At 42.2% G+C, this 20,978-nt stretch overlaps 1 protein-coding gene across 36 annotated transcripts in view; it reads left to right on the forward strand.

Annotated features, from left to right (window-relative positions):
- The first annotated feature begins 1,464 nt into the window (after positions 1–1,464).
- Positions 1,465–20,978, forward strand: part of SORBS1 (sorbin and SH3 domain containing 1) — an 86,611-nt gene continuing 67,097 nt past the window's right edge. For 23 of the 36 annotated variants that reach the window (XM_054071050.1, XM_054071053.1, XM_054071054.1 and 20 more), the window contains exons 1-5: positions 1,477–1,523; positions 12,529–12,584; positions 14,010–14,075; positions 16,027–16,122; positions 19,158–19,277. In XM_054071050.1, the coding sequence (XP_053927025.1) occupies positions 1,492–1,523; positions 12,529–12,584; positions 14,010–14,075; positions 16,027–16,122; positions 19,158–19,277 (370 nt within the window). In that variant the 5' untranslated portion in view covers positions 1,477–1,491. Of the gene's footprint in view, positions 1,524–12,528; positions 12,585–14,009; positions 14,076–16,026; positions 16,123–19,157; positions 19,278–20,978 lie in introns of all 36 variants that reach the window. The other 13 variants (XM_054071066.1, XM_054071067.1, XM_054071071.1 and 10 more) reach the window with 4 other exon arrangements.

Raw genomic sequence — 20,978 nt, forward strand, 5'->3', positions numbered from 1 at the left:
TCAACGATGTTTCCCAACCTAGTGATTCTATGATTCTACGGTTGTAGTATTGGGATGCTAGAAAGTGTATTAGGAAGAAATAAACTTGTGCTGCTGACAGAAACTCCATGAGCATTTCACAGTGCATCATTATCGGTTTACATGTGAATGTATTTGGAGACCTTTGTTCCGTGTTCTTCACTAACTTTTTACTGAAGGAATTCGAAGTTATACTAAGCTCTACACCCTTCTGCAATCACTAGCTCTTGCCATTTGTGTTGCTTTCTAGGTCTTGTTTGAATGCTGAGATGCTCGCCTTGCAATAATTTTCAGTACATTTGTTTTCAGTCTTAGAGTTTGGCGGCAGATCAATGCCTCTACATGCATATTTGAGGAATCAAAATCCAGAGACAGGCTGCAGACAGAGACACTCTGGAGTGTCAGTCACAAAAGCCAACAGTGGTTGGTGCACTGGTTTCTGTGGTCTGGTTACAAAGATCAGTACCGAGAGACTTAAGGGTCTCCTTCAGTTTATTTCCACTGTTAAGCTACGAATTAGTCTCAGATGAACCAACCTGCAATGTCAGATTTCAGGAAATTAGGAAATTTCCTGGTCCTAATCATTTGTTTCATAGATATTCACCATGGAAGGTGCAGTTACTCACCTTCCAACATGCTGCCCAGATGTGGAGATATGTAAGTATACCGTCACTCTCCTAAAAGTTGGCACCACCTCCACTCAGATGTGAGCTTTAGGATGTCTAAAGGGGAGCCAGGCTGCACTGTGGTGGGGATGCTCCACTCTAGGGATACCCTAGTATAGCTTGTGGCTTAAAAGCTCTTTTGGTGCCTGTTTTGATGACCATGGAGTGTGCATATGATATGCAATAGCCATGCAAACAGTTAGTTTCCTTTTGTGTTGTGTTAGGTATTATGCTACGGATTGCAGCTGCCAAGTGCAGGAACCTTAGCTGCCCCTTCAGCTCTTACTCCTTGAAACAGGATCTGCCAAATCCAATGCTAATGCAAATATTCCTTCCTTGACAAGCGGATGCTGCCTTGTTGTTTGTTTTTTGTTGTTTTTTTTTTTTTTTTTTTAAAAAAATTGCTTTTTCCATGCACTTTAATATTTCTTCAAGGTCTGCCTCTCATTTCTCTTCTCAAGTGCATCCCGTACCGATGCTACCATGGAGTGTTGCTTCCAAACTTTCTCTCTTTCCTTTCCGCAGCTCCGGAGTCTTTTGTGATGACAGTGGCAGAGGAGTGACAGGCAGGCTGTGTGTGGGTGTCTGATGGTGAGCAAGCCTAGTGACAGGATGGGATGACTAAGAACCAACTGGCTAATTAAAGCGCAGCAGTGGGAGGAGCAAATATTTAAGGGTGCCAGAGAGAGAGAGATGCCCCCACAAATTTCTTGTTACACCTCAATAGCCAAGTGACAGGACAACACAGTGAAAGGCTTCCTTAACTCTTTCCATGCCTCTTAGGAAGTGAAACTGAGTGAATAAGAAAATGCCATCGTTAACTGAAAAACCTGAATCAAGGTAAGGATATTGGTATGGTTTTCAGTCAGAGCTAGTCAAAGCTAACTCTTCTAGAGCTTCTATGAACTGAACTACCAGGACTTTACATGGCTTATGCTAATATGCACTGAGTGGGTAGGTCTGTTGGGGCAGTACATACTGATTTTCAGATTACTACTTTCATTTGGATAGGTATTTCCAGCTGCCCCTTGAAAAGAGAAAGATATCAAGGTAACCATTACACGGGTCTGTGTACTCATTAAGGAGAACGGGTGGGTCCTTGCCTCCTTACCAGAGTGACTGGATCTGTCTCCTGTCTATTTTTATGGAAGGAGTTCCTGAATGCTGATGGGGGCAGCAATTAAAGTGAAAGTGATGACAATGGATGTGGAATTCTTGGCTATATTTGAATTTGGTCATCTGAGGCTGGAGAAGTCATAGGGAAGTGAACATGGGAACTGGCTTCTGGAATGTAATTTTCTGCTATTTCAGGAGACACTTTGAATATCAGGCTATTGCTTAACCCACAAGTTTGGTTTTCTCAGAGCATTTTCAGTACTGAGCAGAGGAGCGATCACTGTGTTCTTCATTTCAGTGTGAGGGTGACTTTAAAGGTAGCACAGTCTGACAAGGCTAACAAGCCAACCCTCCAGCCTGAATTCCCTGGCAGGCACAGTTTTGCTGTTTGACCTTGGGTGCATGACAGTGACCAGCCTTCTGAGTTTTGCCCGGGACCTTTTTGTGGCTGATATTCAGGTAGATTAATGTGTTCCCTGGCACTTTTTCTAGTGTAGCAATGCCTGCAGGTTGGCGAAGGCTAAAGAGAATGACCCTGTCTCATTTCAACTTGCATCCCTGGGCTTGTGAAAGATGTGTTGGAAGTATTGTATGCCTAGCTCCACGCACATAGGCTGGACTTAGCTTTATTTGGTTCTCTGGAGATCATTGCAGTTGTGTGTAAACAAGACCAACTCTCAAACTGGTTTTGCTTATTCTGAAAATATAAAAAGAAACCTGTAAAACTGATACATGTGCCTTGTTACACTGTGCCAGCTCAGCTGATTTCGGATGTTGCATAAAATAGAGGCTGGAATCTTCCACCTCTGTGTAAAATAGGAATATTACCAATAGACCTTAAAAAATATTAGCTGTTGCTTAGTGAATGTTCGTGTAGCGCTTCTAAACAGCTAGTGCTAGCAGAGGTCATAATTAAAAATTAATGTTAATGTGGTTGCCACAGTGAGCACTCATTAATGCCTATGCAATTCCTATGCCTTATGCAACTAGGAATCTTGGGTTGTGTCTCGATGATATAATGTGGTCTGTTGCATTAAAGTATCTGATTTATTCATCATAGATGCATCAAAATTTTCACTCTACCCTAATTTCTGTAACATGTTTTTAATCTGGATATGGACTTTTGACACTATTCAGTTTCTAATTAGTGTTTCTGCTTAATGGAACTTCCTCTTATTTACTACTTCACTGTTTGAGAGTGTGTGACAGAGGGGAAGACACCCTTTGTAGCCTTTGTTTGTTATACTAAACCATGCAAAAGAAGCTTCTGGATGTTGTTCAGATGATCTAATTTATCATGTTTATAGAATGCATTCACTGTAGTAAATGCAATGTAGTGTTTGTGTCCCTCAGTCCTGCGGTCAGCTGAATGGATCCATTGTTATACATAATTAGGGCTTCTGGAATTTGGATCTGTTTATTTGCAGCAATTGTTCTGCAGAAGCACAAGTGGCCTCGTGTACAGGTGTACGCAGAGTTAAATGCAGTACACAGAGCAACCCAGCTGCACAGCTCTTACAAGTAGTCTCTCAACAGCATGAACTCAAAGAATCTTCTGTTTCTTTCAGCTGAAGCATAAAACCAGCATCATCTTGACTGGCAGCAGTCGCTGCAGGTTGTCTGAAAGATTTGCAAAAGCAAAATCTCTTTTGCAAAAGCATAAATCTGGTGTCATTGAATTAATTACCCTTTATCTGTTAATAAATACTAATTTCAGTAGTTTGTGTTCCCTGCCCAAACTCCTGTATGAGTCTTAGTTAAGTGTTCTAAACAGTTGCAGGTTGCAATATGCTGTTAAATGATTTACAATCTTCTCTCTTGTGTTGGCAGCCTGAGAGCTGTGCCCAGTGAGCTCCTTTGTATGGGACGTACATCAGCTTGTTTGTGAAGTGCTTCCACTTATGAGGTATTAGCATACATATCACAGATAAATCTGAGCAGAAATATCAACATCTGCTCTCAAACACTGTGTATTATGTCTTCTGCTAAGATGACTATGAAATTTATTTTAAATATCCTCTTTTTTTTTCCTTCCCTCTCTGAAGTTGTAAATTTTTATGTGAGCTGAGTGGGTGTATGGGTGTGGCACAAAGATATTTGTTGCTGTAGCAGACAGGTATGATGGGGGTCCACAGCTACTGTCACCGTGATCTCAGCTGTCAAACACAAAATACAGGGCGCAGCCATGGCAGACTCAGGAGGAAGTCAAAGCCCTGTTATTGTGTTTTTAAAATCTATTTTCATGAGAAGAATTTTTGACTGTAAGGGTACTGATAAGAACAGTTAACTTATCTAAAGGGAACCAATGATGCACTTCATGTCAAGTTACTCCTTTGCTCTGTGCCAAACAACCCTCTGGATAGCTGTTTTCCAAGCCCTGTGTCTGTAGCAGAGCAGGAGGTTGGTGGCTCAGGCAGGAGCCACCTTTCATCCCCACATCCCTGCAGTTATAAGTCATTGTCATTTAATGAAGATTCAGTGGCTGATGTGAAGTTATTCCAGTGTATTTCTTTGCAGGGAGGTCCCTGTGGACATCAGATTCACTACCTGAACACTGACCATAGAATTGTTTTTAGTGGATAGGCCAGCATTAGAGTGAAACAAAAAAGCTGATTTACTTTTTAAATCTTGCTTTTCAGCTGTAGGCTTTGAGCTCTGGTTCTGTGACATTAAGCAGAGTTTAGACTTTGGACTGCTAACCTTTTAAAATCTTCTGCTGTTTGGCAGATTATAATGAGATGGGTGCCAGCATGCAGACTGATTGCTTTGGAAATGCTTGTTTACAGACAGGCTTGCAAAATGAAGGTGCAGAGAGTGCAGTCATGTTCTGAAAATGCAGGGATGGGAGTAAGTGCAGGGAGGAAGAGCTGCTTGAACAGGTAAAATTGTGTTGGTGCAAAATAATTTAGCTGTAGCTGTTCATGAATTAAATTTAGGTTGCAAATCAGAAGTGGCATTCAACCCATAAGGAGAATGAGTTCCGGAGCAGGCTTCTAGGAGGAGCTGTGGAGCCAGGAAACCAGTTTTAAGCTGGAATGTAAAATGCTCGTGCACAGATTGTATGACACAATTGATGGCAGTAGCATGGGACTAGGCCTGATTACCCAGGAGATCCTTTCCTGCCCACTACTCAAAAAGTAGCGACCTTGACACAGGTCACAAGTGGTATTCCCCCAGGCTCAGTGTTGGGGCCAGTCTCGTTTAATATCGTTATCAATGATGTGGATGAGGGGATTGAGTGCTTTCTCAGTAAGTTTGTAGATGATACCAAATTGGGTAGGGGTGTCAATCTGATTAAGGGCAGGAGGGCTCTGCAGAGGGACCTGGACAGGCTGGATCAATAGGCCAAGGCCAATAAGGCCAAGTGCCAGGTCCTGCACTTTGGTCACAACAAGCCCGTACAACGCTACAGGTTTTGGGAACTGACTGGAAAGCTGCCTGGCAGAAAAGAACCTGGGGGCGTGGGTCAGCAGCTGGCTGAACATGAGCCAGCAGTGTGCTTATGTCACCAAGCAGACCAATGGCATCATGGCTTGTATAAAAAATGGTGTGGCCATCAGGAATCATGTGATCATCCCCTGTATTTGGGACTGGTGAGGCTGCATCTCCAATCCCATGTTCAGTTTTGGGCCCCTCAGTACAAGAGTGACATCAAGTTACTGGAGCACATCCCAGAGGAGGGCAGCGAAGCTGGTGAAGGGTCTGGAGCACAAGTCTTACGAAGTACAGCTGAGGGAACTGTGATTGTTCAGGCTGGAGAAGAAGAGGCTGAGGGGAGACCTCATCACTCTCTGCAGCTCCCTGAAAGGAGGTTGTGGTGCCATGGGTGCTGGTCTCTTCTCCCAAGTAACAACTGATAGGATAAGAGGTAATGGCCTCAAGTTGTGCCAGGAGAGGTTTAGATTGGACATTAGAAAATAATTTCTTTACTGAAAAAGTGGTGAAGCATTGGAGTAGGCTGCCCAGGGAAGTGGTAGAGTGACTGTCCCTGGAGGCGTTCAAAAAGCATGTACACATGGCATTTCGTGACGTGGTTTAATAGGCATGGTGGTATTGGGCTCAATAATTCTCTAGACTGAGTTAACTCAGGTTGCAGATAAACTTTGTTTGCTCTGAAGTTCATGACTGTAAGTTGACTTAGTTCAAAACCACCTCTTAAGTTCTTAAAGCTAAATCTCCTAGTTTACATTTCCTATTTTGACTTTTAAGGGTGTCGTGTTCCTCTCCAGTTGCACAAAACCTGGCACATATGCCCCAGATAACTTAATATTGCCCATTAGGAAGTAAACAAACATACACCACGCTAAAAAAAAAATAAAAAAAAGGCAGTGAAAACTGCACGTGCAATGTGCTATGTTTATTTATTCTAACAGCTTTGAGTTCAATTATTTATAAGAACATCTTATCCAAGCTCGTGTTTTATGCTGCTATTTGTTTCATTTAGTAAGTTTTAAATGCTCCCTCTCTGCTGTCTTAACACTTCATGGAGAGAGAGGGGAGGCAGTTGTCTTGTACAGATGTTTCTTCAGTTTGGACTGCTTGCTTGTTCATAGTCTTTTAATGACATTTATTCTTAGGAGCATAATGTCTTCTGAAGGAGTGATAGGATGTTATTTAACCCTGAAAACAGAAATGATAGGCGATATATTTCTCTCAGTATTTTAGGATAAGCAAATAGTGATACTTGGCCAGCGGTCTGATTGCTGAGGTTAACCTAGAGCTGCCTCCTGTATCCTAATTATTTTTTCTTGCCACATGTTATATGATACAAAGTGCGAAGTACAGAGGAGATGTGCTTTCCAGCAAGTTCCTTTAAGCAGAGGAACTTCTTGTTTGGAAGTGGTTGGAACTTCTTGGATGCAGTGCAGCCCTTTGCCCATTCCGGATTTGGAACTCCACACAGCCAGTATGGCTTGTTGAGTAGAGCATCTGAGTCACAGCTGTCGGTGACAATGTGAAAAAGGGTCTGAGCCAGGAGCAGAACAAATGAGCGCAGTCAGTACTGTGCAAGACCTGACCATCTGAAAAATAAGTTTTGTCATTGCTGATTATCCCTCAAGTCTAAAAGCCTCAACTCCTAGATTATACTAATGTAAGTAAGAATTTGATTTTTCAATTAAGTGCAGCCACAAAACACTTAAAGATCATGTAAATGGAGAGAAAACTTCGAAAATATCAGAAACTCAGAACTGAAAAGATAAAGCAGGAGTCTAAATCTCAGGAATATAAGAGGCCTGCTCAATAAGTTTTCAATGTGCATCTCATGTTTAGCAATTGTTTTTAAATCCTATGAGAGTTGTCAGAGCTGTCAATAATAACAAGAGAATAAAGAAAAGGAAATTACACACATACACATTAGACCACCAAAAATAGCCACCACCTGCGACTGTTAGCTGAGGTACCAGTATCTTCAGAGCAGGTGTCCTTGCTTGGAACTATTAATAAGCTGTTTGTTACCCCTTGCCATTGTAGGGGGAGTAGAATCATAGAATCACCAGGTTGGAAAGGACTGGGTCATCAAGTGGTCAAGTTGACCACTGGGTCATCAAGTCCAACCATTCCTAACAATCCCTAAACCATGCCCCTCAGCACCTCGTCCACCCGTCCCGTAAACACCTCCAGGGAAGGTGACTCCACCCCCTCCCTCCCTGGGCAGCTGTTCCAGTGCCCGATGACCCTTTCCGTGAAAAACTTTTTCCTGATGTCCAGCCTGAACCTCCCCTGGCAGAGCTTCAGGCCATTCCCCCTTGCCCTGTCCCCTGTCACTTGGGAGAAGAGCCCAGCTCCCTCCTCTCCACAAACTCCTTTCAGGTAGTTGTAGAGAGTAATAAGGTCTCCCCTCAGCCTCCTCTTCTCCAGGCTAAACAACCCCAGCTCTCTCAGCCGCTCCTCGTAAGCCTTGTTCTCCAGCCCCCAGCCATTGGAGCACTCCAGTGTCTGGAGCATGTGAGATAGTCCAGAGAGGTGCTGTGCAGAAGGGTTTGCCACTTATCTGCGTTCCTCCCAAATGGGTTTCTAAATGCACTGCTCTCTTTTCCACATCAAGTAGAGAAGGAGCTGCAGCCATGGAAGAAATGTGTTGGGGGTGAAAAGTCTGCCTAGAGGTATGACCAAACTGACAAGGACTTTGTGGTTGTTACAGATGGACATTGGCGTGTTCAGGGTTACAGTGGCTGGCTTATGCCCTTTGAATTTATTACCTTTCCTTGTGTTTTGAATGTCTGCAGCTTTGAAGCCTTTGTTGCTATATCTATCATCTTTCAGGAGAGACACTAATTCCTGTCTGGCAAAGAGAACAACAGTTAGCTGATTAGAGCAGGGAGCTGGAAAGGGAGACACCTGGGGGTTTGGGAGTGTATTTTTTTTTATTTCTTTATTTTGTAATGTCTTTCGTATTGCCTGATCTGGCAGTACCAGTTTCTCTGTTTTTAACAGACTCAAAGGATCTTATTTTTGGTTCCCTTTGAAAGACTCTATTGTGGAGAGCTGCTGTGTGTACTTGCATGTATGTCTACAGGAAGGGCTTGGCCATTTCTGCAGGAGGTTCTGGAGGTGAATTGGGAGCAGTAAATGTTTCCAGACCCACCTGCTCTCACAGTCCACAGACAGCTTGTCTGGCCTGCCTGACAGAGACTGCTCTGTGTCAGGATGCACCAGCCAGACACTCGCTGCACACTGACTTACAGCATGTACCTTCACAAGTGTTACATAGGGCAACATTTTCCAAGAATCACCAGGTTGGAAAGGACCCACTGGATCATTGAGTCCAACCATTCCCAACACTCCCTTAAACCATGTCCCTCAGCACTTCATCCACCCGTTCTTTAAACACCTCCAGGGAAGGTGACTCAACCACCTCCCTGGGCAGCCTCTGCCAGTGCCCAGTGACCCTTTCCATGAAAAACTTTTTCCTGATGTCCAGCCTGAACCTCCCCTGGTGGAGCTTGAGGCCGTTCCCTCTTGTCCTGTCCCCTGTCACTTGGGAGAAGAGCCCAGCTCCCTCCTCTCCACAACCTCCTTTCAGGCAGTTGTAGAGAGCAATAAGGTCTCCCCTCTCCTCTTCTCCAGGCTAAACAACCCCAGCTCTCTCAGCCGCTCCTCGTAAGACTTGATCTCCAGCCCCCTCACCAGCTTCGTTGCTCTTCTCTGGACACACTCCAGAGCCTCAACATCCTTCTTGTGGTGAGGGGCCCAGAACTGAACACAGTACTCAAGGTGCGGTCTCACCAGTGCCGAGTACAGAGGGAGAGTCACCTCCCTGGACCTGCTGGTGACCCCATTTCTGATACAAGCCAAGATGCCATTGGCCTTCTTGGCCACCTGGGCACACTGCTGGCTCATGTTCAGTTGGCTGTCAACCCCCAGATCCTTCTCCTCCAGGCAGCTTTCTAGCCAGACTTCCCCCAGTCTGTAGCACTGCATAGGGTTGTTGTGCCCCAAGTGCAGGACCCGGCATTTGGCCTTGTTGAACCTCCTGCCATTGGCCTCAGCCCAGCGGTCCAGCCTGTTCAGATCCCTTTGCAGAGCCTCCCTACCCTCCAGCAGATCTACACTTCCATCCAGCTTAGTATCATCTGCAAACTTGCTGAGGGTGCACTCAATACCTTCATCCAGGTCATTGATAAAGACATCAAACAGGGCTGGACCCAGTACCGAGCCCTGGGAACCCCACTCGTGACTGGCCTCCCAGTATTTTGCTATAGTGGGGCCATGGAGCCAGATGTACTATCTGGTTGGACCATCTGTCTGGTGCCAAGAGCAACCTCGGGACTAAGGGAGGCCTAAGAGGACTTCAGCGTGTGGTTTGGGTTAAGCATATGTGAGACAGACGGAATAATTGTAGCCCTGATGAAGCATGTTCTTGCCTCCAAACATGCACCATCTTTTCCTCAATCCAAATAGCAGTTATTTTTACCTGCATGCAACAATTCTGTGTGCAGATACTCATCTGATCAAAATCAACTTTTAAATGGAGTTTCTAGAGTTATACTGACTCAGATGCTCAGGATTGGTTATGCTAACACTGAGCATGCTAAATGCATTCTATGTACGGGAACCTGCGTTAATTATATGTTCCTTCTGAGTGCTTGAATAATGCTGATTAGTTTCACATTAAATGAACAGTGAATGCTTGTTATTTTAATTGAATTCCATAATTGCTAGCAAATGTGGGCATATGCGGGAGAGTAATTTTTCTAGATCTAGTTGTAATGAGTTAGTGCAGCTCCTCCATTTAATTTTAGCAAACTTACTTCTTTAAATTATCACTTTATTTTTAATCTCAAATTGCTTCTTCTGAAAAGTAATTTATCCTTTTAAAGACAAAGAATTTGTCTTTTTTGTGTGTAAATTCTTTCCTTAATGCTTTTTTTAATGCAGTGAAGGTCAGTGCTTCATTTCCCACTGTGAGCAGTGTCAAGACTCTTGAATCAAAAAGACACTTGAATCAAAAGATGTCACTGTTTCTAAACAGAGATGGAACAGTTTAAAAAGTATAAAGTGTGGGGTCATAAGTTTAATTGCTAGGATACTGCCATTGTGGAAGGGGACATGTTTTGATCTGGGATTGAAGCAGCAATTAACTCTGCCTTTGCACAGACTCAAGTGAGAATTTCCTCTTTCCTTTAGTGAAAAGGTAATGCACTAGATTTTTTTCCCCTGCCTTTTTATCTTGTATACCAGTGGAAAGCTACAAGTAGGAGATACTTCAAGTGGAAGAAATTTGCTGTTGACTTGCTTGTAGTGCATGGAGGTGGCCAGTGCTGAGTCCAAACTTCTGGGTACTGGCAGCCTCCTCAGCTTCAGGGTGGCTTTAATCCTAAAGCTGAGTTGAGACTTACTGCAGTACTGTCCCTTGTTATAGTTTTCTCCCTTCCTTACAGAGGGACTTTATCCAGTGAGTTTAACTCATAACAGTAAATAGAAGACCATGATATCGTTGCAAACCTCCTTAGCCGAGAGAGCCTATCATTTTAGCATGTTTCTTTCTGCTTTGCTTCAACTGGGACATGTTTCTGTAAGTGAAATGTACAAGATCAGAAAGACTGCTATTATTAAGCACGTCTGTCTAAATTTTCAGACTATGTCAACTGTTACTATTTCAGGAGACTTACTGCTAATATGAAATAGTAGGAACAAAAAGCAGGTATTGAACAGTCAGTCAAAGTCAAGCAGCAGACCTTTAAGTTGAGCTGAGCTTTTGTTGTTGACTAGTTTTAGACTGCACCCTCCATTTTATACTGTATTTTACTGGAGTCAGCTTGGAGTTAAGGTGCATCCTGCTGAGCCTTCACTAACCCATGATGTAGATCTTCTGTATATATTATAATGAAGACAATATTTAAATAATGTAATTAAGTGTTGACAGCTGTTGCTAGGGATGCATACTGGGAAGCCCAGATACTGGCTGGTTTTACAGACTGATCCATTACTATATTTGCTGGTTGAATTTCTTTTCCTTCCTTTCGTGTGTCTGTTGAACATGCTCATTATATTCTGTCTGGAACGAGACAAGTGCTCATTAAGAATGGGGTTGCTTGAGGCAAGAAAACAAATTCAATTTCCTGAAGGCAATTTCTGCCTCTTGCGGTGCCCCGATGCTGCCTCCAGTTCATGTAATGGGAAGAAAAGTATCTCTAGCTCTCTTGCTTAGTTTCTTGTTTCTCTGAACAATTTTTCCCTATGCTTCACAGTTTGGGGTCTTTGCTTATGTGTGATTTTGCAGCTTCAGATACCTATTTCTGTTTGTGTCATGGAAGCCATTAATTGTCTGGAGTTACACTTGATGTCACTCTCTTTAGCTTTAACTTTTGAGGAGGGGGAAAAAGATCGAAACACAAAATTAAATGGTTAGTAGTTCAGCCTAGGACCTTCAGAAAGTTGAGAGAGCTTGGCAAACATGGACTGGTTTTGTAGAAATGCTGTTCTTTGACTATTCAAACCAACATCTGTGGTGTGACAGGGAAACCTGTGTTTGCTGCAGGTGTAAAGTCCCCACAGGTGTGGGCACTGGGTACGAATAGGCCTCATAGTTGTCCTCTGTAGCCTGTCATAACCATGAAAATTGACTTTTTTTATCCTATGGTTCCTCTCTGTTAGTTTCTCTCCTGAGTTGGTAATCTTACTACCTTTGGTCCCAGGAGGATTAAAGCTCCTAATTTTGAAGTTTCACTTACTGGAGTCTGATACTGAAAATATCAGCAGCAATGCAGGACTGGTTGCTGTAGAAGTTAATATACATTTCAACAAATAACTCTGTATTGTTATGTGTTTCAAAGGAGAGACCGACTTTGATCCAAGCAACAATTCACCCTGAAATCTGGCAGTGATCTAAGTTGAGAGTTTTAGCTTAAAGCTTTTAGTCTCACTGAGATTTTTTTTTTCTTAAAGATGATGCACATTTTATATATTTCAAGCTAGCCAAATTTGCCCTTTGTTATATATAGATGCTTTGGCTTTAATCAGTATATTACAATTTAATCTTGAGGATTAGCCTTAAAGTCTGGAAGTAGTACCTATGTTGGATAGAAATACTCATTAGTTTCTGATAATTATCAGAAAAACATGTAACTGATGGTTGACATAAATTCATTTGTATTTTGAAACAGATTTTTTTGCAGAAACTGTAACTGTTATCTTGACTTTGTTGATGAATGTACAACATCCTGTCCAGTGCTGTCTAGGCAGATATGAAACATAGTGTAACCATTCTGCTTTTCACTTTAAACAGAGATCAGCAAAATCCAGAAGTAGAAAAGGCAAGACCCGCTGCCACAATGAGCTCTGGTAAGTCTATATTGCCCTCAGTGGCATTCTTTTTTAACGCTAGAAATATTCCTCCCTGTTTCTGATGCAATTACTCTTTCCTTTTCTTTGACTCGTTTTCTGCCTCCAAGAAGAGTCAAAGCTCTTCAGATCTTAGGGAATCTGACTATAAAGTCAACAGCAGAATGGCTTTGTAGTAAAAAGTGCCCTGGCTTTGCATTTTTTCCCTTCAGTTTGCCCATAATGCCCAAAAAATGACCAGAGACTTGTTGCGCCTGAAGTAGGTCACCTTAGCTTCTTCTGCTTTGCAGTCCAAGAGTTAAAAATTATTGGTTACCTGAAAAAAAATCTGAAAGAATTTGATATATTTTAGCAGAGGTGAATGCAAATTTTGACATCTGGACAGGAAAAATCATCTGTTCAAAGAAAAATTGGGGAGCAGGAAATGGAAGTGAGTTGGGAAGAGGAAAACTTTAGGGACAGAATGAGAGAAAATGGCCTCAGGTTATGCCAAGAGAGGTTTAGATTAGATGTTAGGAAAATTTTTTTCACTGAAAGAGTGATCAAGCATTGGAACAGGCTGCCCAGGGAAGTCATTGTCTCTGGAGGGATTCAGAAAACATGTAGACATGGCACTTCAGATGTGGTTTAGTAGACATGCTAGTGTTGGACTGATGGTTGGACTAGGTGATCTTAAAGGTTCTTTATGATTCTATGGGTAGCAGGCTGAATCAGAGTGAAAAAGAAGGTAGGTGCCGTACTGAAAGTGCCATGTGTAGGACCTATGGAATAAGATTTCCCTTGATTTTTAGCACCTTCTCAAGTCTCAGGTGGAGTATCACGTCCACTTTTTAGCACCGCATTTTGAGGAATATGTGAACTTCTTGGAGAAAGTCCAGAGGAAAGCTAGACTAAGTAGTGTCTCAGAAACATGAGCTGGGAATTCGTCTTAAGAATTGATAAGATTCCAGGTTGTGGAGCATTGGAACGGATTGCTTAAGGATGATGCAGGAAGTTTGTAAGAATTTGTTAGGCAAACATTTGTCAGCAGCAATAGAGGTAGATTTGTTTCTGCCATTGTATGACCCTTGGAGGTCTTTTCTAGCACTATAGTCTGTGTTGCTCTGAATTTACAAGAGCTAGTCTTACTCGTGTCAGCTGAGGATGTTGCAGACTTGAAAAATCTCTCTTGTAACTCTCATCACTGAGCTGCATGCCATATACACATACAGAGACAGTCCCTGTTTAAAAGAGGCTGCAATCCAGGTAGGCAGAGGGAAGGGGGAAACGGGTGTCATCCAAGCAAGAATTGTCTCCAAACAAGGTAGGAATGCTTCCTAGTTCCTGAATTAAATAGTGCCAACCTGTGGCATAACTCATGCTCAGAGGTTAAATTCAGTTACAGAGGTTTTAACCCAGAAGTAATCTTCTTTGTTTGTCTTACAGAACGTGAAGAAGTTGGTGTCCCAAAAACTGTTGTCAATGGACTGAGCAGCAATGGACAAGAGAAAGGTGGGTTAAGAGCTCCAGAGACATCTCTGTAGCTCCCTCTGCATGTCAGCTGTGATGTGGTTGATTTCTCTGGACATTCATTGCAGCAGAGGTTTCTATGTTTAGATTGCTTGGCAACTGATACATGGAAGGCCTGTGTTGCACCATGCCAGGAGCAGCAGCATTTCTTAGCCTAACAAGTGTTCTTTGTCTCTTAAAAAGTGACAAGCTGGATTTTGCCTCTTTGTAGGTTTTGTTTTATATTTTGAGGAAAGCTGTGCACTGCTTGTGGTACTTCTGAGTGCCCGTGAATCAATATTTTAGTGTGTTTAGACAGCCATGGGTCTGTGGTTGCCTCTGAATCCTGTTAACTTCTGTGGTAGGTGAAGGTTTGGAGCCCAGAGTTAAAGGACAGGAACTAACCATTTAAGTAATAAAAAACCTGACATTAGCAACAACCATTTAAACCCCAAACTTATCTAAATGAACTAGTCATAATGTTAACATCAGCAGGTTTGCAGTGTGCTTTATAGCATTCAGTGTTGTGTAGTGATGGGGTGTGATTTTTCAGGGTGAAATTATGTGGTTGTATGGGGTGGTTTTCTGCTGTTTTTCTTTCCTTTGGTACTTTTTATAGTGGTTAATATTTTGACTGCGTTGTGAATGGATTAATTCAGTCAGTTACAGAGCAGAACAGAATTAGGGTTGTTTCCTTAACCACAGGCTGTTTGGATTTAGGATCTATTATATTCAAAGGGCCTCCAATGCTCAGAGAGAACAGGGGTTGATTTGGGTTCCTCTTTTATTAAAAAAAAAAAAATAAAAATAATTAAAACGAATAATTTTATACTGTTAGAAAAAATTCTGTCAGGCTCTTTCCCCAGCCTTTTGCTCGAGAACCCTTTTCTAGGTTGGTGTAGTCTGTGCTTTCCAGTTTTGCCAGGGACCAGAATAATCTGCCACAAGAGGGGGTGTACACACCACCCTGATGTCAGTGCCTCCCACAGGCTGGCCCAGTGCTAAGTGTTGGTGTGCAAAGTATTAGAAATGTGGTCCTCTTACTCCTTATGTTGTGAGCCTGAGAGGTGGCATGGAACGTGAGGGGGCATCTAGCGTTTTCGAGTTAATACATGCAGAAAGCAAATAGGTTTAAAGGAGAAAATACCAGCTCTGCAGAAATCAAGAGCATAACTCATTATTCGTGATTTACAAGATACTTATCATTAGCTGTAATACAGAGTCAGAGGGAGGAAGTACAAGCTGGGGGCAGGGGCTTTTTTTAACAATTGCTAGAATTTTACGCAGTGCTATGTATGTTTTCCCCCAGTGTTAGTACATCTAGTATAATTAGCTGCTAGCTGGTGGAGTCCAGTAGAAATCTCATCAATTCCACATTTAAATGGATGGATATTTTCTGACATGGATATTTTTATGATTCCCTTTGGCATAGGACTGTGTTCAAGATTATGTGAAGTTTCACTTCCTTCTGTTGCTGAACTTCTAAAATATGTGCCATAAAATCCAGAATTTATGTAATGTGGCTATTTTAATGTTATTCTGTCAACCTTTCAGTCCTCATTTTTTCACTTGATTTTTTTTTAACTGAGCTATTTCAATGTTTATTTAACATTTTTGATTTTGCATGTAGTTTATCTCTGCTAAATGATTACACTAATTTTTTTTTATGGCTTCTAAAAACTAACACTTGCAGGTTCTTTTCACCTGCAGCATGGTGGCAGTCATCAGTTAGTCAATTCAATAAGCATTTCTGTATGCTGTATAAAACAGACACATCCTGAATTATGGTGAATGAAGGGATATTTTTAATGGTTGCATCACTGCTCTCTGGACTGCTTTTGTATTTGAAGTTTCCTGCTATTGTGTCTCCAAGCACATTAGAAAATTTTGTGGCATGCTTCCCAAACTCTGTTCTTCCCTTCTGGGTGTGCCATTTACACTTTTGTGTTTGCAGCTGTTGACGTCCCTTTATGTACACGCTCTATTTCTGCTGTTAAAATAATCCCTGTGAAGAAAGTGAAAAGTTCTCCTCACCTAGTCCTGCCTACAGGTATCTTCTTCCTCCCTCCCCCCCCACGCATTAGTTGGCCATCATTCTCCCCCTCTCTCTCCCTCTCCCTCTCTCTCTCCCCTCCTCTCTTTCTCTCCCCCCCCTTCTCTTTCTCCGCTTCACCTACGCCCTTCAGCTAGTTTTCAGCTTCATCCTCTTCTCACTATTTCCAGAGCTGTAGATTTCATCAGTAGGTAATAAAATTAGCTCTTGATGGCACAATACACTGTTCTCAATTATGTTGGTCCTCTGCAGTCGTAGTTGTGTCTACTTGAATCTGGGATCATTGTAAGGTCTTCCACTAATGCTTGGTTATGAATAATACTGTTATTACAGCCTCATTTTGAATTGAACTTCTGATGAACCAAAGAATGTTTCCTCTGTATCTTTGGTCTTTGTGAAAGTAAGTAGGTGTCAGAGACAGTATTTTACAGGTTCAAGCACGGTTCAACATTAGTGGGATGGTTTTGCTTTTCTGTACATATGCTGACCTTACACAATCTTCATGTGGATAAATAAAGATATTAGGCTGTCTCACCTTTCCCCAAGCACATGTTTTCCCACTAAAAGTACAAGTTTTTTTTCATTCTGTGCTGGATTTGGACAGTCAGAGCAGTCTAGCTGGCACTACTTGTCTCTCCTAACTTGTCACACGTGTGCTTTCTTGGACTAGTATAGTGCTAATGTCATGTTTATTATCATCTGCTAGATTTCTGTACTGAGAAATTTAAGTTTTTGTTTTCCATTATTTCAGCTAAGTTTTGAGGAAATTCAATGTCTTGGGTATTTGTCTCCCAGATTGAAATAGTCTGACACTACTTTATTTTCAAACTTTTTCAAAACATTTTCTTGTTTTTTTTTAGTTCAGAACATTTTTTTCTGCTTCTTATTGGTTTGATTTGGTATACATGTTTAATATGTTGTATGAAAATAAAGAAGAGTGCTTTGATTCCCACATTTAATTTTCCTCCTATACGGTGGATACGTTTATGGCTTGGTGAACTCAAGTGTTTCCATTTCTAGCCAGTGCCTGTGAAGGAAATCTAGGTGTAGGAGTGTGGAACAGCTACTCTGCAATCTCTCAGGATGTATAAATCAGGCCTGGTGACTCCCAATAGTGTGTCTGTGCCTGAGCTGGTACAGCACTCTTGAAACTGGAGTCCCATAGCTGTCCTTTGTTTGAAAGTGTGCCCATGAAGTCCTTGGGCTGCATGTTATCATGTGTGGATGGGAACCATAGCCAGAACAGGACTCCTAGGTGACAGGAATCCTGGCCCTATCTGGATCATGCGAAAGTCAGTCAGAGAAGTCAACTTTTATTTCGCCAGGCACGTGGGTGACCTTAAAGCATGATCGCTTGTGTGCTGTGAGTGCAAGTATGGTATATCTAAGGATTAAGCAGTGTTTGGTATGTCTCTGTGGATAATCTTTCGCGTCACAGAGACTGCCTCAATGCTGCTTAAATTAATTAAAGGCTGAACTGTAGGAAGTTCTCCTCTGATTCCTTACTTATTCCATCCTTTCTCCAGTGTGAAGTGTGGATCTGAAGCCATGCTTTTTGTGAAATCCCTAAAGCATTGGAAACCCACATGTAAGCTTGAACTGCAGAGATTCCAGTGTCAAGGGCTTTCAATATGAGAAAGGTGCTTGACGTTCATTGTATCTTTTACCATTACTGCCATTGTCCATCTGACACTACTGATGTTTCCCTAAATTGTGGCCACCTTGGCTGTGATTAGTGTGTTTTGCAGCCTTAGTCGAAGTGTTGTCATCATCTGTTGGTACTGTACTAGTGTGGACTTAATGGGTCATTATCTTACTAAAGTCAGCCAGGGAATATTGATCTGCGTAAACATGGGCTGTTGTCTGGGCAATAAGCAGTAGCCCCTATCCAGTCTGAAGGCATAACTTTCATTGTAATAACATTTCCTAGAGAGGAACTGCATTCCTTCGTGTCCAGAGGTAGCATGGTATTCACCCCATAAAAATCATCCTGTTATCATTTGTGTAACATGGCACATGCTCAGGACCTCTTCGGGCTCCTTGTGTGGTGTCATGATAGGACTAGAACTTTGTTTAGGTAGGGCAAAGTGAAGTCTGAAGGCAGCTGCAGGATCAGTAGTAGCGCATGAAAAGGGAGTGATGTGTTTTCCTGTGGAAGTAACTTGGATAAGTGAGAGACTCTTTAGGCTTATTTTTCTGTAGATATCTTAGAGGAAACAACTCTCCAGAAGGATTTTAAGTAAGGGGAGTACCATTGAAAGTACTGGTTTGTTGTTACTTAATAAGATGACAGGAGGAAATAACCCCAAATCCGTGGACAGATGCACAAAGGTAACACAGAAGCTGTGTTGAGTTGGGCCTCAGCAAGGATGCTAGCATGATCTGGTGTCTGGCTTGCAGGGTGATCTGAACAGGTATATGTGTTAAATCTCCTTCTAGTTTGGGTGATTTGGGTTCCTGTGTCAGAAAGGAAACCCTGCCGTGAAAAGGAGGGAGATGGCTAAGAAGTAGCTTGCAGGGCCCTGCCTCTATATCATATTCAGCATAGCTGCAGGATTTTTGTCCTCCAGTGGCCCTGAGACTCTTTTTTTTTTTTCTCTTCAGTCCTGCACAAAAGGCATTTTTAAGTTTTCTGCATGCAAATCATATTGGTTTATATGACTGAGACATCACTTTAGAAGACTCACAGGTGTAATGGTAGAATGTCCTTTATTCTACAATATTTAGTCTTAAAGCAGACCAAATAAAGCAAATGGACCTGTGAAATTTGGTTCCAGTTCTTAACCTTTTTTCTTCCTTTCTTAGCTGTTACCCTGACTCAGAACTTACTTCTATATTCATCAGTTACATGAATATGAAACTACTTTGATTTCTCAGTGCTTTAAATCCAGAGCTAATCTTCATCTGCATAATCATTACTAGAATGATTCACCTGGAGGCAGCCATGCTAAGATTACTCCAGAAAGCTCAGGTGGCTCTCTTTGTATCACCTATTCCAATGTATCTCCTGTGTGCATGTGCATTTCCTGTAGAAACAGATCCCACTAAAGTCTGCAGCGGAAAAGGAGCTGTGACTCTCCGGGCATCTCCAGCCTATGAAGAGAATCAGAATATCACTTTGCCATGTCCTCAGGATGTTGAGCAACCTGAAAGTAAGTATGTGGAAGGTTACCTGGAATATGTTATTCACAATAACCTCAAGTGAGACCAGCCCAGGGTCTTGTGGGGAACTTTTTTTTGGCTATGATTTGAAGCTCAAAATCCTGTAGCATAAACCTCTTGCAAGAACCAGACCAGTGGAGGGAGACTCACTCCTAATCTCTCCTAGGTTTCATGACTACTCACTGATTGGCTTAAGTTTGTTTTAGCTGTAAGTAGCATTAAAAAGTCTCAAATCTTTTTTTTTTTTCGTAACCACCTTTTATGCCAGGCATGAGGTGGAACAGAAGGAGGCCAAGTGCTGCTGCTTCCATCACAGCATTCACTTGGATTGTCAAGGGAGCAGGGGTGGAATACCAGACAGACACTGTTCCCATGGAGCTCTGCCGTCTTTTCAAGAGCAGAAGTGTGATTACTTAATTGTAGGAGACAGGAAAAGCATAACAAACCTGCCCAGTGTTGTGGATCTGGCAGAGAAGATGAGCTCCCAGAGGCAAGATGCTATTAAAGCAGGGAGGGGAGCAAACTTGCTTTTGAAAGCACAGCATATGTAGTTTGACTGTATTGTTGGAGGAAGGGCAATTCCATTAATTCCAGCCCCAGTGTGCTGTGATCTGCTCTGTCTTCTCCTCCCATTCTGCTTCACCTGTGACCTACCCTCTTTTCATGCTTTCCATTCTATGTTTTTTTCACTCCTACCCCCCACTAATACCACTCTCCGTTCTGTTGATGGCTTCATAAATTTCCAGCAGCCTGAATGGCAATGAGCCTGTTACTATGGAAATCAGCTCATTAATACTTCCTTTGCTTACTCTCTCAATTGCTTTATGAAATGTACTTTGGGGCCGGAAGAGCTTTTTGCATATAACATAACACCAAAATTGGTAGAGGAATGGGGAGGAGCCCAGTGAGAGGTGAGTAAATAGGTGATGGAACCAATGAATCTGGCTCCAGGGACTGGATTGTCAAGTGACATTGTGTTTTATAACTCCTTTCATACACATGCATTTAGTCTGCAAAATCTGATCTATTTGTTGACAGTCCTTTTATCTCAGTTAATCATACATAGCGATGTTGATAAAGATAAATATTCTTCATAACCCATATCATAGCTGAATACGGGGTCCTTACGTTTCCAGTAATTTGTGGTGTCTGGGCATCAAGCTGCAGCTTTGAAAATAGCTAGCTGTGCTGCCTTTTTGCCTCCAAAATAAGAATGTCAATGAACAGTTGTTTCTTCAGTGCTCTGAATGAATTGCCTTGTGTTTACAAAGGTCAGAAGCAAGGGGGGCATCGTGTTTAGGACTGGTCTCTATGGTAATTAGGCAGCCCTGTCAGAAAGCATTTTATGTGTGAAATGAAGTAGCTGACTCTTAACTTCAATTGATACATGTTTTCTGTAAATTTAACTGTTCTGGTTTTTTTCCCTTTCTTCTTCTCTGTGCCTGTCCTGCACCCCTACTTCTTCTGTCCCTCCTTTCTGTGAAATGCTTAGTTCTGGAGCCAGGAAACCCAGAAACAGGTACAAACATTAGCTGCTTATGTTGCTGCTTCTGTTGATTTCTTGGGAATTTTTCTGGTTGCCTGGGTAAAAAAAAAAAAAAAAAAGAGAGGGGAAGGGAGAAAAGAGTCTCCTCCTTTCACTCATCTGGTAGCTGGAGGGAATCCTCTGTGATCTGGTTTTCCTTCTCCTT

Source organism: Cuculus canorus, chromosome 7 (assembly GCF_017976375.1).
Source record: "Cuculus canorus isolate bCucCan1 chromosome 7, bCucCan1.pri, whole genome shotgun sequence".
Taxonomy (NCBI): Eukaryota; Metazoa; Chordata; class Aves; order Cuculiformes; family Cuculidae; genus Cuculus; species Cuculus canorus.